Source organism: Lagenorhynchus albirostris, chromosome 3 (genome assembly GCF_949774975.1).
Source record: "Lagenorhynchus albirostris chromosome 3, mLagAlb1.1, whole genome shotgun sequence".
NCBI lineage: Eukaryota > Metazoa > Chordata > Mammalia > Artiodactyla > Delphinidae > Lagenorhynchus > Lagenorhynchus albirostris.
Window position 1 is genome coordinate 543,431 of NC_083097.1, and position 15,545 is coordinate 558,975.

Sequence of the window (15,545 nt, forward strand, 5' to 3'; positions counted from 1 at the left end):
AGGCCCCTAGTTATATCTACAGAGACCACCTTCTGTGCTCCCCCCAGGACGGTGCTCAGCTCACTGGCCTGGCTTCCTGGCGCGTTCTCTTTCCCATGCCTCGTCCACCCTAGCTCCCACTGGCTACCTCAGGCTCTAGTCCCTGGACCCCCGCCCCGAGGACCACCCAGACGGGAGGCAGAGGGCGTCTGTGGGCGGGAAGGGGCTGGAGCCTCAGGCTATACCTAACTCCACATACTAGGCATGAGAGCTTTCCTTATTTTACAGCCCGAAGTCCGTCCTCTTGGCTGTCCTCAGCCGTGCAGTGCCCCCCACGTGGGGAGCTGCTCGTGGGCCGCGGGCACGTGCAGGCTCTCACCAGGCGGCAGGGCGACACCGGCGGGCACAAGGCGGCCCGTCCATCTCACCGGGGGACAGAGCTGTGGCGACTCCCGCTGCGCGCTGCTCAACCAGGGAAGAGTCGCCCCTCATTGAAGCATAGACCCAATGGAGCCAAAATACCCCGGGCAGCCAAGGAAGGAGGGACGACCTCCAGCCAGCTCTGCCCGGGGTGGGGCGCCTCAGCCCGCTGGGGACCGCTCTGTCCGCTCACTGCTGGTCGGTGCCCAGCAGGGCCCCCTCCTCGGGGTGAGGTGCATGGGGTGGACGGACAGATGGCTCCTGGGGAGGAATGTCCTCACCACCGCCCAGCACGGTGACCGTGGACGCCCAGTGCCCGCTCTGTGGCCCACGCTGGCCCTGCCCTGCCGCGCATCCCGCCTGGAGTGGATGTCCGATCGGGGCCGCCGACGTCAGGTGCGGGATCCAGTCAAAATGAAAACGTGGGCCCTCGTTCCAGATTGTGAAGAACCTCTCAATGCTGGCGGCCGAGCCCTGGACCAGCACAGGATCCTCCTGGGGGTCCTAGGCGTGCACAGCCCTGATCGCTCTCCCGATTTTCAGGTGATGCCCCTGGGACTCAGAGAAGCTGACCCGGGACACACAGCAGGCTTGGGGCAGGGCTGGCGCCCACCACCAGCACGTGCTTGATACTCACCTTGGAAACCTGCTTTTGTGGCTCATAGACTTACCCTTGCTGTCATAAACCTGGGCATTTAAGAAAGCCATATGAATTTCTTATGGTTTAAGGTGATTCCCTAATTTTTATTCTAATAAGACTTTCAGGACCTGGGGTCTGTTATTAACATTGCTTCTAAGACAGTCTCGAGAGGCATCAGCTCACCAGCTCGGGGTGGAGGCCTGGTGCTTCGCCTTGGCTCTGGGGACCCCTCCTGCCCACGCATCCTTCCCCACCTCTGGTCATGCCAAACCTGCGGTGCTAACCCTGGCAACATGGAGCGTGGGCTCTGAGCACAGAGACGGACTCTGAGTTCTTCCCCGGGGCTGTTGGTCATGGGTGCTGTGATCACAGTGGCCGAGGTGGTGCCCCTGTGTCCATCCGAGGCAGCCAACCTTGACTTTTCCTTTTTCCCAACGTTGCATGAGGCTGAGGGCATATGGTGCCGGCACAGGCGTGCACACGGTTTCCTGAATGTACCATCAAGTTCGTTTAACGCCTGTGCACTCCGGGCGTGAGGGCCAGAGGACAGTAGGACAGTCGGACACCCCGAAGTCACGGCGGACAGCGTTATAAACTGCAGGGCTTGAGGTGGGTGTGTGAACAAGGCGGCTTTCTGTGGTCCCTTCAAGAGGACGTGGACGTGCATCCACGTCGTAGAGGTTATAAAAATAGAAACAGTTTAACAGAAATCAAAGCCATTTTGATAAGCTTGTTCTTCCAGCGTCTGTGGAAATCCACCATAAGACGTCCACTGCAGGGGAGTTACTGGCTCTGCCTGACACCGTGTCTCGTCGTCTGGAAAGGATCCCGGGACGGAGGCACCACGCCTCCCCGGAAACCACGCCGGGGTCAGCTGCCCCGTGGGAGCAGAATCTGCCCTTCAGCCCAGTGCTAGCCTTTCCCGCTTATTTAAACTAATCATCTGTTCTTCTGTGCTGCCTTCTTAGCACATGGAGATCTCAGCACGATTCCTAATCTGTTAAGGTAGTAGCTACCGGGTCAGCTACCCTCTCCCTGCGTTCTCTGAACACACGCCCTTGAGCAGCGCCGGCCCCATTTCCTGCTGTTCAGGGGGCGCGTCACTGCTGGGCGTTAGGGTCTGCGACCCCTCGGCCCTGGCGCGTCTTCACCAGTGACGACAGCAGCTGTCTGAGCCTGTGTGGGTTCAGTCGGCTCTGCTCCCGTGACTGCATTTCCTGAGTGTGCAAAGGAAAATGGGTGTGTGTGCAGCAGTAACCAATATGCAACAGATTATCACTGAACACACTTCTGCTTCCAGGCAAGAGGAGTAACAGGAACTAGATTTACCTTCTCACGTGAAACAACCCCATACTGGATGAAATATATGAAGCAATGGTTTGCAAGGCACTGGACGGCAGGTGACAAAGGACAGGGACCCCGAGTGACAGGAGCCCCAGCTGACGTCCTACATAGCGTCCAGGTGCAGGGAGAGGACCCGGGTGGAGCCGGCAGCCTCCCCAGGTGAGGGGACAAAGCAGAGAGACTGGGGGGTCCAAAGTGGACAGAGTAGCACAGAGAGAGCTGCACAGCCCCCTAGAGTGTGCAGCTGAGCGCTGATCCCCTCACATAGGTGAGGACACCGGCTGGGCTGGGAGTGGACCACTGCAAATGTCAGAGGCGGCAGAGCCTGACACCCACACAAGGTCATGAGTGATGCGTGTACCGGCCAACAAGAAGACTTCACAGTTCTCGGGCGTTTGGGGTGCCTGGAAAGAAGGAGATCGCTCTGGAGAGGGGATGGTAGACCATAGCCTGAGCTCTGCCCTGGTCTTGCCTACAAATCTTAGCAGCAAGGCAGAGAGACCAAACTGCATCTCAGACCAAACTTCAAGCAAATTTGCTGTATAAGAATACAGAAATATCTAGCACCCAAAAGGTACACTTAACAACCTCTGGCATTCAATGAAAACTATTAGGTGTGCAAAGAAGCAAAAAAAAAATAAGACCCATAATGAGAAGATAGATGAATCCATTGAAATGGACCTAGAACTGACACAGGGCAATAAAACAGTATTATAACTTATTCCATGTGTTCTAAGACTATAGCAACACTACCGATTAAATTCATGGAGGTAAAAACTACGATGCATGAGATAAAATACACAAGGGGTTACTGGCAGCTTAGACCATGGAGAAGTGTAGCAATGCCAACTACCCAAAATGAAACAGAGATAAAAGAAAATTAAAAAGTAAACCATCCCAGGGACTTCCCTGGCCGTCTACTAGTTAGGACTCTGTGCGTCCGTTGCAGGGGGCACGGGTTTGATCCCTGGTTGGGGAGTTAAGATCCCACATGCTGTGTGGCACGGCCACCAAAAAATAAAAAATCATCAGTGGCCTGTGGGACAGCTTGACGCAGCCTCATGTATGTTTAGTTGAAGATCTTGAAAAGGGGGAGAAAATATTGGGGTTGGAGTGCAGAAAAGATGTGAGAGAAAAAATGAATGCCAAAATGTTTCCAAATTTGATGTAAACTAAACCCAAAGGTGCAAGAAGCTCGATGAAGACCAAGAGGGAGGCTCGGCGTGTCCAGCACTCCCACTGCTCAACTCCGTGGTCACGGGGAACCCTTAAGGCAGCAGGAGACGGCACTACACAGGGTGGGGGTGGGGACAGAGGTGAGGACGCTCACCCACCCACGCCCGTGACCAGAGGGTTGCTCGGGCTTTGTTTTGGGAACTAATCCCTGTGTGCCTGAGCAGAACCCACATGTTCCAGAAAACGAGTCCAGGGTCCTGAAGATGCCCCCTAAATCGGGCTTGTTCATCATGTTGTCCTATCTGTATTTTTACTTCCTTTCCAATGTGGTGGCCTGACACAGCCGAGAGGGGTGTGTTGGAAGCACTTCTCCATTTTTCCCGTGGCTTCTGCCAATGTTTGCATTATGTGTTTTCCTTTGATGGTGGTAAACTCAGCTTTTATTTATCTAAGAATGTGTTTTTGCTCTTTTTCCTAAGTACGCATTGTTGGGTACATGCTTCTAGGTTGGCGCCCATTTCTATCACACTTTGTGGACATCACTTCCCTCCTTTTGTTGTTACTGTCCAGAAGTCTCCTGTTCTCTGTAGGCGATCCGTTCTCTTTCTGGTTGCTTTCAAGGTCAGAATGTCTGGTGTTCTGCCTTTCTCTCCAAGATGTCTACGTGTGGGTTTCTTTTTTATTTATGCAGCTTGTTATACATTATGCCTCCTGTACCTGTACTTTCACGTCCTTTGTTAGTTCAGGGGAACCCTAATATCATTCCTTATAACACTTCCCTCCCTGAGTTCTTGTCTTCCTGTCCTCTAGCATCTGAGACCCCATCTTTCTTCTGTCTCTGCCAACTTTCTCTTCTTTCTGTCCATCTCTCATCCTCTCTGCTGCGTCTGCATTCTGAGTAATTTCTTCAGATGATTTTCCTGTTTAATAACTCTTTCTTCAACTATGTTTAATCTGATCTTTCATTTACCTGTTATGTTTATTTTAACATGTATATTTATTTCTAAAAAGTCTATTTGCATCTTTTACATATCTTCCTGATCATGAAGAAAATTTTCTTTTTGCTTATTTCTGTGATTTTCATATATTTAAATATTTCATGCACCCTACTGAATATTCCAGCTTTCTAATTCCAAATCTCAAGTTTCTGGGGCCTAAATCCACTTTTACTGTTTCTGTTGACTTCCACTCACAATGGTGTGTTTTCTCTGATCTTTGATTGTGAGCTGATTTTGATTGATCTTAAACCCTGAAATCTAGAAATCTAAGAAATCTAGGATCTCAACTTCGGCTGCCTTATTTCAGTTTATTTCTGCTGGAGTCCCTGATTTAGTCCTGGAATCTTGCACCCAGCCCTGCTCTTGGTTCAAGGCCTAGTTTCAAAGAAGCCCACCCTTCTGTGTGCTCACTACTTATCTCCCAGCTCCCTTTCTCTAGTTTCTTGAGAGTTTTCTCACTTTCTTCAATGCAGGATGCAATAAAAATGCATTTTTAAGCAAGTGCTTACTGTTCTGTAGTAAAAACGTCCCCATACAGCCTGGGAGCCCTTTCTTCATGTCTCGTGTCCTAGGTCCTCAGTCCATATTCATGACTCAGAGGGCCACAGCCCTAACGCCTATCATGTAGTCCCGGCATGCTTTTGGTCAGTACTTTCTAGCCACACAGCTTCTGAACCTGTTCTCTATTTGGGGGATCTTCTGGGTCTTCTTGGTGAGCTTGGGTGGGAGGCAGAGACCACCTCCCCTCTGGAAGCCAGAGGCTCATCTTTCCTTAAGGTTGCGGTCAGATGAGCGGCTGGGTTCCCTCAGTCCCATGAGCCCATGTGGACCTGGAGAGCCCCGTGCCATGGGGCCAGGGCAGCTGTCACCTGGTGCTACAATCCAACTGCAAGTGATCAGGGTGACAGCAGTGCCACTAGCAGGTCCTGCAGACTTTGGGGGCTGGGGGCAGGAGCCCAGAGGGACACCCAAGCCCTGTGGAGGAGGGCAGAGAGGGCTGGAGGTGGCAGGGAAACAGGGACAGGGAGGGGCCGCTCCAGGTTTCCCGCAGGTGGGAGGGCGCAGCAGCCTTCAGCTTGGAGGCAGGGCCCCCTGACTGTGTTGATGGGGATGAGAAGTGTGTGCAGGCGGAGGGGGGGGAGTGTAGGCCCACCCTGGAGAGGCCCGAGGGCGTGTGGGGGTCTTCTAGGTGGTCCCCAAGGGAGCACACGTTCCGTCAGGAGGAAGGGGCTGGAGAACATGGGCATGTGAGCAGGTGAGGCCAAGGGGCTCCTTGCGTCACGTGCGACACACGCGTGTGCTCTCCTGATGGGGGACCACACAGGCGGCCTGGAGGCTAACCCTCTAGGAGGGGACCTCCTCACCGTGTGGCTCACGCGGAGGAAATGGGAGTTCAGTAGCCTGCCCAGGGCCTCTGACCGTGTTGGCGGGGATGAGCACGGCCAGCACAGGTGTGACCACGGCCGTGCAGGTGAGGCAGGCTGTGCCCTGGACGGTCACCGCCTGCAGTGGGCCCGATTCAGGGGAGTGACAGAGACAAGGCTGGGGCGGCTGCCCCCGGGCCTGGGCTTGGGAGCCAGTTCTGGAGGCCCAGACCAGGCCTGGTTCACACCGGACTTCAGACCTCAGCACTAGTGTGGCGGGCAGGCCAGGGATCGGCTGCCAGCCCTCCACACAAGCAGCCACGTGAAACCCAGGGACTTGAAATTTACCAAGACTGATTTCAAGGTTGTTGCCATTAAAATTAACTTTTATTTTTTCTTATAAAACTTACTAAGGAATTCTGAAGAATTTTCTTAAAAGCTACTTAAATTCATACAGTTAAAAACATTAATAGTCAACAGAGTAAAAACACGGCACCCGCGCCATCCTGAATCCTCTTCCTTCCTGGAGTAACACTTAGACGTGCTTAGAAGAGTATGCGAGTCTTCAGAATATGGCTTCTAGAGCGAGTGAAGGGCAGAGATCACAAAGCCCTGCCCACGCAGCCAGCAGCAGAGGGGCTCCTGTGCTCCCTCTTCCCTCCCGACTCTCACGGAGGGTGCGGGGTCTGGCGGCGGACCACAGGGCCCAGGTCTCCTCCTAGAATTGGAAACGAGGCCAGGCTGTGTGAGCAGCTCTGGAGGGAGGGGCGTCCTGGGGCCCTGGGGGACACGCTTGCTCTATTCAGGCTGAGCAGCCCGGTCCTCGGGCTCCGGGTCCTCAGACACTATGATCATGGTGACCTTGGCGGAGCTGCCGGGCTCAGTGGCCTCCTCGGGGCTGCAGCCCTCCTCCACGCTGACGACAGGGGTCACCTTCATCGCATACTCTTCCTCCTCGATGACGGGCAGGCCCTTGGGCACCTGGGTGTGCGGTGCCATTGCCCACACGTGGGGCGCCTCCTGGCAACTCCCGGAGATGTTGATGGCCGTGGACTCCGAGCTCCAGGGCTTCTGGCCGCTGGGGAAGGCGTCCCAGTGCTTCTGGGACCACGTGTCCTTTCTCTGGCCACGCAGAGAGGACAGGAGAGCATGGGTTTCCGGGGCCGACTCCACAGGCAGCCTACTGGCAGGGAAGGAGCCCTGCAAGGGGCTCTCAGTCGGCGCAGGTCCCTGGGCTCCTGCAGAAAAAGGAGACATTCCCGTGAGCACCTCGGAGGGGTGTGTGCAGGGGTGGGGGGCTCCGAGCCCAGGCACACGGCCCCGCACACGGCACACGGCGCCCCACACGGCGCAGAGCCGGCCGCTGCAGCAAAGACCAGGCTCGGCTCTGTGCACCTCCTGTCCTGCCCTTTTGCATTTCTGTAAGTTTTATTTCATTCTTCCTCAAATGTGTTTGGTAATTAAAGAACAGTTTTCTGTTCTCTTCAGATATTTTAAACTTTGCCTTTTATTTCTCTAAACAAAATAAATCCTCATAGTTATTTGGTGTTTTCGTCTGATGAGTCCCGAGGCCTCTGTTTCTGCTAGTTTCTGTGCATTCTCACGCCAGTGCTTTGTCCCCACGTGAAGTCGGTCACTCTTACCGAGAGCTGCTCACTTTCCCTGCAGTCCTCTTCGTGATTCTCTGATGAAGGAGCAGCAAGCAATGAAGGGCGAGCCTCAGAGGGTCTCCGCCTGGCGCCCAGGATGACCCTGACCCTCTATGTCACTTCTCAGCTTGGGGGTTCCAGGGACCAGCCCCCTTTTGCAAAGTTAGGGACAGCCTGGCGTTCCGAATAGTCAGCAATGATTTTTCTCTTTTCCTCACACCCCCAGGGTTTGAGGCTGATTATTCCTGTGTCCTTTGGGGCTAGAAAGTTGGGGTCCTTTGGCTCACCTCCACATTTTGGGGTCCCAGTTTTTTTTTGTTTTTTTGTTGTTGTTGTTTTTTTCGGTACGTGGGTCTCTCACTGTTGTGGCCTCTCCCATTGAGGAGCACAGGCTCTGGATGCGCAGGCTCAGCGGCCACGGCTCACGGGCCCAGCTGCTCCGCGGAATGTGGGATCTTCCCGGACCGGGGCACGAACCCGTGTCCGTTGTATCGGCAGGCGGACTCTCAACCACTGCGCCACCAGGGAAGCCCACGGGGTCCCAGTTTTATGGGACAACTTAACCCATAAAGTGAAGTTGGCTCTGAACTTGGCCTTCTGTTTCTACCTCCTGTACGTCTGTGAAGACAAGGTCACCAGGGTTGGCAGGTGCCCTGGGCTTCTCTCTGGGGGTCTCCCTGCCTCAGTCCCAGCCGAGAGCCCCTCACCGCCTGGCTGGTTCATCACCACCTTTAGGAGGACCTCCACGCGTGGGCGCACCCTCACACCTATGGTGCTTGCTGTGGGGAGCACCCTCTGTCCTCAGAATCAACCTGCACACCCGGGCTCATGGAACAGCCTCTCTCTTCCCCCCTCCCTGCTTCATTGATGCCACGTTTGTGTTTGCGAGCCTTCAAATCCAGCTTACGTGGAATGACGTAACATCAGTTAACCCTCCAGCCTCTGTCTCCCCTCCAGGAGTCGGAGTCTCCGAGTCCTACATCGGGCGTGCTGAAGAGTTAACGGCTCAAGGAGGTGTCCCGTGTGCTCTACCGGGACGCACACTCATGAGACCATATCGTCATGAACGTTAGTTGGTGAAAGGCTGAGTGGTGAATATTTTTTTAAACTCTGGAAGGATGAAGACTCACAAACAGTGAAGACGCTGCGTGAAATCACTCGAGACCCCGGCAGGTGGGATGTGGTGGAGCACATTGGACCTTCTGTTCCCGTCGCCATCCAGACTCTCTGGTGGGACCTTGCCCCGTGTGGCCACCACAAGGTCGGCCACCAGCACCGTTCGGGGTGCACAGCTCGGATTGGTGGCCACAGACGGATGCCCAGAGCCAGGCCTCAGTCGGGGCAGACGTTCGCTGCTGGTGCTTCGGCCGGTGTCCAGCCCCACCCCTTGGACTACTTTTTGGCACAGAGTGGGGCAGGGCAAACACATGGGACGTCGGGGGCTGTCTGCGGACACGTCACAGAGACAAGCGTCCCAGCCCTGAGTTTCCATGCTGATTTCTCTCTCCTTTTTTTTTTTCCTTAGAAAATATTTAACTCTGTAGAAAATCACACTTGGGCAGAGCTCAACATGACCCAAATTGCCCAATAGCTTACCTGAAGCTGAGCCTTGGTTTTCAGCCACGTCTCCCTCCGTATGCTGCCTTACGTCTCGTCGATCCTTTGCATCCTACAGAAAGAGAAGTGATACGGAATACACGATGCGGTATTTGTTAAACTGCCAAAGGGGACGAAATGTAGCGACAAGAGGATGTTTTAGAGACAGACAAGCCTGCCTCGCCCCTGGATGGGCTCTGAGACGTGGGCCGTCGGTCACCTCTAGAGCCTCACAGCATTCACCTCTCTGTGCGGCTACAAGCGCCACTGCTTCTGCTGGAGAATGCTGGCTTTTCCTCCAGCACGTACATCAGGATAAAGGCAAGTGTGCTTTGCCTAATGTGTGTGAGGGTCTCATGGAAGCCAAGGAGACCTGTGTGGGCTCCCAGCACGACAAACGGGGGGGGGGGCCTGGGGCACACACAGGTCACCGCAAACCTGGCAACTTCTCCATATAACTCGCTGCTCCGTGGTGCTGGGGCCTGGCTACCAGGGAGCCCCTAGTGTTTCACACCCACATCTGAATGCAGGCATTTTTTTCCCTGCCCCGGTGCTAACCTGGCCCAGCAGACTGATGACTTTATTGTCCCACGTCTGCCAGCTAGCCAACAGGAAGGGTGACCACAGTTCTTGCCAGACTTGCTAAAGGGTCAGGGATGGTGATCATTTCAACTTTCAGCGCTGAATGTGGCATGAACCAGACACTGGGATTATGCAAAATTGTTCTTTGAAAATTTGGAAAGACTTACAAGTAAACATGTCACTAGGAGACTTCTACATCAAAACAGCATATCTAAAATATGCTGGAGTCTCCCTTCCCTGATCCAATACTTTAAAATTATAGTCAATAGATAAACAGATACATAAAGGGGTAAAGACATAACTTCAGGGGAAAACAAGAAGGGAAACCCTTGCCGGGCCAGAAAAGACAACTCCCAAAGAGGTGGAAGCAAATGGACACAGAAGGACATGGTCAGAGGAGTGTGCTGTGGAAGGTGGGAGAGACCCTCATGGAACCCACCGTGAGGCGGGCAGGGCGCTGCTATGGTTGTGGGGGGACTACCCCCAGTGGATAACTTGCTGGGGCCACTGAAGGCCGAGCAGGCAGGCGAACGATCGCTGCTACAAACCTTCCTGAGTCCACAGGCAACAACGGGGTGTCTGCCCCCAGATGAAAGCACTGGAGCGGTGATCTTGGTAGAGACGGGGCAGCGTGAGAAAAAATACGCAGAGGAAGTGCTACCCAGGAAGCAAAGGTGAGGTGAGGTGTTGCCAAACCGTCTAAAAATTACTGGAACTAAGGGGAAACAAAATATTACTTTGGAATGAAAATAAAAACCGGACAAAGCAGGTAGGTGAAACAGCGGACGACTGTGGAACGGAGATTTGTGGGGAAGGATGTGGCTGATGACTGTGTTGAAGAAGGTTGTGTATCAAAATGCAGCAATGGTTTGCCAGGGAAAAGGGCTGCAGTCGCAAGTTTAGAGGTTCGTCCTCCACTGGGGTAACCCTCATGCTGAAAGGAGCTGTCAGTCGCCCATCTCACACTTGGAGACCGATCAGATGCTGTAACATCTGTGGGGGAGGGGGCGGCTGCCACCCCCTGTTCTTTAGTCCTGCTGTGGCTTTGGGCAGAACAACCTTCATTCCCGGAGCAGCTGGCTGATGCACTCCGCAAGTTTGGGGTTGTGTGTTCTGCTTGGTCTGGCCTTGCCCTGAGGGGCAGGCACAGGTGCCTGCCTTGGTTTTGGCCCCCTTGGCAGCAAGAGCTTCCGTCAGTGCCACCTTCTGGAAGACTTAAAGAGACAGAACCTTTCCCCTCTATTTGCAGCCAGACATTTAAGGAAGTCTTTGTCAGGTCACTAGCTGACCACAGAGATAACGCAAGAGAAATTTCAGTGACAAGAAATACACACTTGGCAAAAATAGTTTGGAAAAGTCACAAACACATAGTTCCAGCCTTCAACAGGCAAAAATCTATAATCCCTGAGGAGCAAATCTGACTTCCAGAGTTACCACATTATAATACTCAGAATATCCAGTTCTCAACAAAAAATTATAAAACATACAAAGAAACAGGAAGCCTAGACTTTCAAATTAATAGTCAAGGATATTAAATCAGCTGTCTCAAAAATGCTCAGTGAGGCAGAGGACATCGTGGACAAAGAATTAAAGATCAGGAAAATTGTGTATGAACAGATAAGAATATCAATAAAGAGGTAGAAATTAGAAAAAGAAACTAAACGAATTCTGGAGCTGAAAAATACGAAAACCGAAATAAAAAATTCGCTGGAGGTGAATCAGCATATTTGAGCAGGCAGGAAAAAGGATCAGAAAACTTGATGAAACTGAAATTATCCAGTCTGAGGACCGTAAAGAAAAAAGAATGAAGGAAAGTGGACAGAGGCTGGTGGACCTGTGGGACACCATCAAAGGTATCAACATACTGGGGAGTCCCAGGAGGAGGGGAGAAGGGAAGAGAACAGAAAAATACCTGAAGAAATAACGACTGAAAGCTTCCCAAAGATGAAAAACATGCATCTACAAATCCAAGAAGCTTAACAAACTTCAAGCAAGATAAACTAAAACAATCCACACTGAGACATTACAGCCAAATTCTCAGAACCTAAAGAGAGAATTTTGAAAGCAGCAAGAGAGAAGCAACTGATCACAGACAAGGGATCCTCAGTGTGATAAACAGTGATTTCTCATCAGATTCCATGGAGGCCAGGAGTCATTGGGGTGACATAATGTCACGAAGGAAAAAAAACCCTGCCAACCAAGAATTCTATACACAACGGAAGTATCTTTTAAGAATGATGGAGAAATTAAGACATTTTCAGGTAAACAAATGCTGAGGGAATCTATTACCAATAGACTTAACACAGTTTACACAGCCGCTCCAAATTCTTCAGGCTAAAATGAAAAGATACTAGACAGTCTTTCAAAGCTGCTTGTGGACATCAGGACTCCCACAAGGGCTGCTGGTGGTGCCTCTGTTTTGGGGTCCGTCTGCTTCTATCACACACACACCATCCCGCGGCCAGGAACAGCCTTGGCCCCCCTTTCTCTGCTGCTCTGCACTCAGCTGGGCTGCCCTGAGCAGCCGGCACTCCCGGGTCACAGGCAAAGCCGCCACCCTAACCTCAGTCTGGGGAGCCTGACTTCTACACAGAGCCTCACTCTGCACTTGGGGCTCAGAGGTCGGCCCCCCGGGCTCACCTCGAGTTTCAGGGAGCTCTCTGGGCGGATGGTCCTGAGGGAGGTCACACTTGGGCACCTGGACAGTGGTGGCAGGAACTTCCTCCACTTCACTCTGCTGGGGTCGTGGGAAACAGAATCAATGGGGAGGCGGGGGGTGGCATGTGGGGGACACGGAAGGCGGCCACATGCAGTGGCCTGGAGAGGGCTGGAGAGGTGCGTGAGCATGTGTGTGCGTGCGTGCGTGCGTGTGTGTGTGTTTGGTGGGTGAGATTCAAGTAAATGACTTGTTCCTTTTAATTTTTATTTTAAATTGTATTAAATGACACCAGATGAAAGTGATTGAGCTTGGAGGGTAAGGGTGCCATCTCCAAATGCTTACAACATAGGAAGTGTTTTATAAAAGTAGCGTTTTACTTAAAGCTCTCCCTGTTGCTGAGTAAGTGAATGAAGAGTGAGTAATTTACTTACTGTCAAGTTGTGAGTGTGTTCATTGTTACACGCTATTCTAAGATATAAGACTCTCGTGGCCACACACAGTTTTGCCAGGGGACAGAGCATACGCTTTAACACGTGTGCTTGAAACTGGGTCAGGGCCTTTGTAAAGGGCCACTTCCTGCCCTTGAGGCAGGAAGGTGGGCAGTGGGCTGGCCCGTGCTCCTGGAAGGCGAACAGACTCAGCGCCCACTGGACTCAGGCCTGCGTCAGGAGGACGCTGTTGGAAACCATCGGAAGGGCGTCCTACGTGTTCACAGAGAGAGAAATCAAACGAGCGTGACTCGTATGTGTCCACTAGCTCAGGTGTCAGTTGTAAAGAAGGTGACAGGGAGAACTCAGGACTTTCCAGGCTGTGGGACAGCCGTGAGTGACAGTGTCAGAGAGTTACCTGAATAATTGTATTTTCTGTTATGTCTTCCCCCAAATACCCCATCACAGATGCACCACTCTCCTCAGGAATCTGCGTTACGAGGAATATACAGCCCTTGTCAGGTAGAAAAGCTCACGGACTTACCCCACTGTGGATGAACTCAGGTTGGCATCCAGTTCCTGTGGGGGGAAAGGAGTAAATGATGATTCCTCAAGTTAAGAAAGAAGCCCTCGACATGGAACTTATCTTACACAAAACCAAGCCCATCATAAGCGGACTTTGAGTAAGGCTACCTCAGGGGCTCCCAGGTCCAGGGAAGGATCCCTGGTGGGCGGTACCCTACCCCCAGTCCTCGGGTTCTGGCCTGAACTGCATCCCCTCCATTTCTATGTTGAAGTCCTAGCCCCTCGTGACTTTGTGACTGTATTTGGAAACAGGGCCTTTAGAGCGGCAATTAATGTGGCATGAGGTCATTGGGGTGCGTCGTATAGTCCACTGTGCCTGGTTTCCTCACGTGAGGAGGAGATTAGGAAGAAGGCCGTGTGATGGCCAAGGAGAGATGCTCAGAAGAGCCAACCTTGACTACGGCCTGACTGCAGACTTCTAGCCTCCAGAATTGTAAGAAAAGAAACGTGTAGTTTGGGCTGCCTGGCCTCTGCAGCCCAAGCAGAGAAATACACTGTCCATGTGCATGTGTTTTCACTCCTGTTTGGTGAGGACAGGAGTGGGGCGGCTGGGTCACGTGAAAGCATGTATTTGACCCCAGGTGCTGCCGGCCTGGCCTGTCTTCCACATCTCACCCGCAGGGCACAGACCTCCACCTCCCCTGCCTCTTCACCACGCTTGGTATCAGTAAACTTTTTGCTTACAGCCACGCTGGCGGGTATGTGGTGATCCCTTACTGCAGTTCTAATTTGCATTTCCTCAGTGCCCAGTGATACTGAGCCTCTTTTCACGGGCTTATTTGCTGTCCATAGATCCCTTTTGGTAAAGAGTTTGTTCAAATCTAACCCTAACCCTAACCCTAAACTTTGATGATGTCCAATGTATCATTTTTGTTCTTTTTCTTCCTTTTTTAACCTAAAAAAAAATAAATATTTCATGTATTTTTACTCAAAAATCATGCAACCACAGACAACACTTTGGAAAATAGAAAAAGAAAACTAAAAGTTACCCAGAGTTCAATCATTCTAATGCATTTTCTGTCAATCTTTTTTTCCCTATTTATAGGATTTGGTTTTTGCTTTATACAGTTGCAAACATGCCATATATGTAATTTTATATACTGCTTTTCCCCACTTATTACATCAGAAGCACTTAACTTCATTATTTCATCTTCAAAGCCAGAATTTTCAATTGGCCCATCATCTGTCAGGACTGGGTATCCAGCCCATTTTACTTAATCATTCACCTGAATTTGGATTTTTAGATTATTTCAGATTTTTCATCATTATAAACAATGCTACGGTGAACATCTTTGCAATAGAGCTTTGTCCACGTTTATGATTGGATCTTCAAGTTAATGGTAAGAAACAGTTGCATGCTCCCACGTGCTGGGTGCTGTGCTAGTGGAGCATCTCTGCAATCATCACCAATAAACTTAGACGTTTGCACAGGAGTAGACATGCACAGGGCTCCCTGCCCAGGGAACCGGCAGAACTGGGTTGAACCCAGGAAGCCTTAGAGTCTATTTTCATTCTCAGGAGTGCAATTCCTGGGACCAAAAGTTTATTAATAGGTTTACCCAAAGGGAAGACCTTCTAAAATAAACCTTATGATCTAACGTGCATCCTGGTGACTGTACTTGGAATTTGCTGAGAGAGTAGATCTCAAGGTTCTCTCTCACACACACAAGGTGACGACATGAGATGCGATCATCTCACGATGTACACACATGCCATTGTTCTCTTTCATAGACAGTGATTTTGGCATCGTATAAAAGAAAACTTGGCCTAACACAAGATCTGGATGTCCGTCTGGATGTAAGAATGGACGTAGGAACATACCGTTAGAGTAGCAGCCCCGGAAACACTACAAATGTTTAAAACAATCGAGTCCCTGAGTCCGGCCCCTGGCCCCGCGCCGCGCTTACCTGCAGCCCCGAGGAGCTCTCGCCTGGGATGTTGATGGTGGAGTCCTGTTCTGTGAGCTTCATGCTGGCGGGACATACAGAAGGAAGAAAGGACACGTATCAGCAAATGTGGACTTCTGGGGGCTCAAAATGGGCTGTGAGAGGCTGCGCGATCATACAAGGCTCAGAGAGGGAGCAGCTCTGCTGAGCCCTGGAGTCTGGCCTCTGACACCGAGAGA

General features: G+C 51.8%; 1 protein-coding gene across 1 annotated transcript in view; it reads right to left on the reverse strand.

Moving 5' to 3' along the window:
• Window positions 1–6,296: 6,296 nt before the first annotated feature.
• The window catches only part of LOC132518780 (probable palmitoyltransferase ZDHHC11B), a 36,690-nt gene continuing 27,441 nt past the window's right edge, over window positions 6,297–15,545 (reverse strand). Inside the window, exons 11-15 of the mRNA XM_060146806.1 lie at window positions 15,328–15,391; window positions 13,380–13,414; window positions 12,389–12,485; window positions 9,167–9,239; window positions 6,297–7,159 (exon numbers count right to left, since the gene is read on the reverse strand). Coding sequence (XP_060002789.1) covers window positions 6,720–7,159; window positions 9,167–9,239; window positions 12,389–12,485; window positions 13,380–13,414; window positions 15,328–15,391 — 709 coding nt within the window. The 3' untranslated portion in view covers window positions 6,297–6,719. The remainder of the gene's footprint in view (window positions 7,160–9,166; window positions 9,240–12,388; window positions 12,486–13,379; window positions 13,415–15,327; window positions 15,392–15,545) is intronic.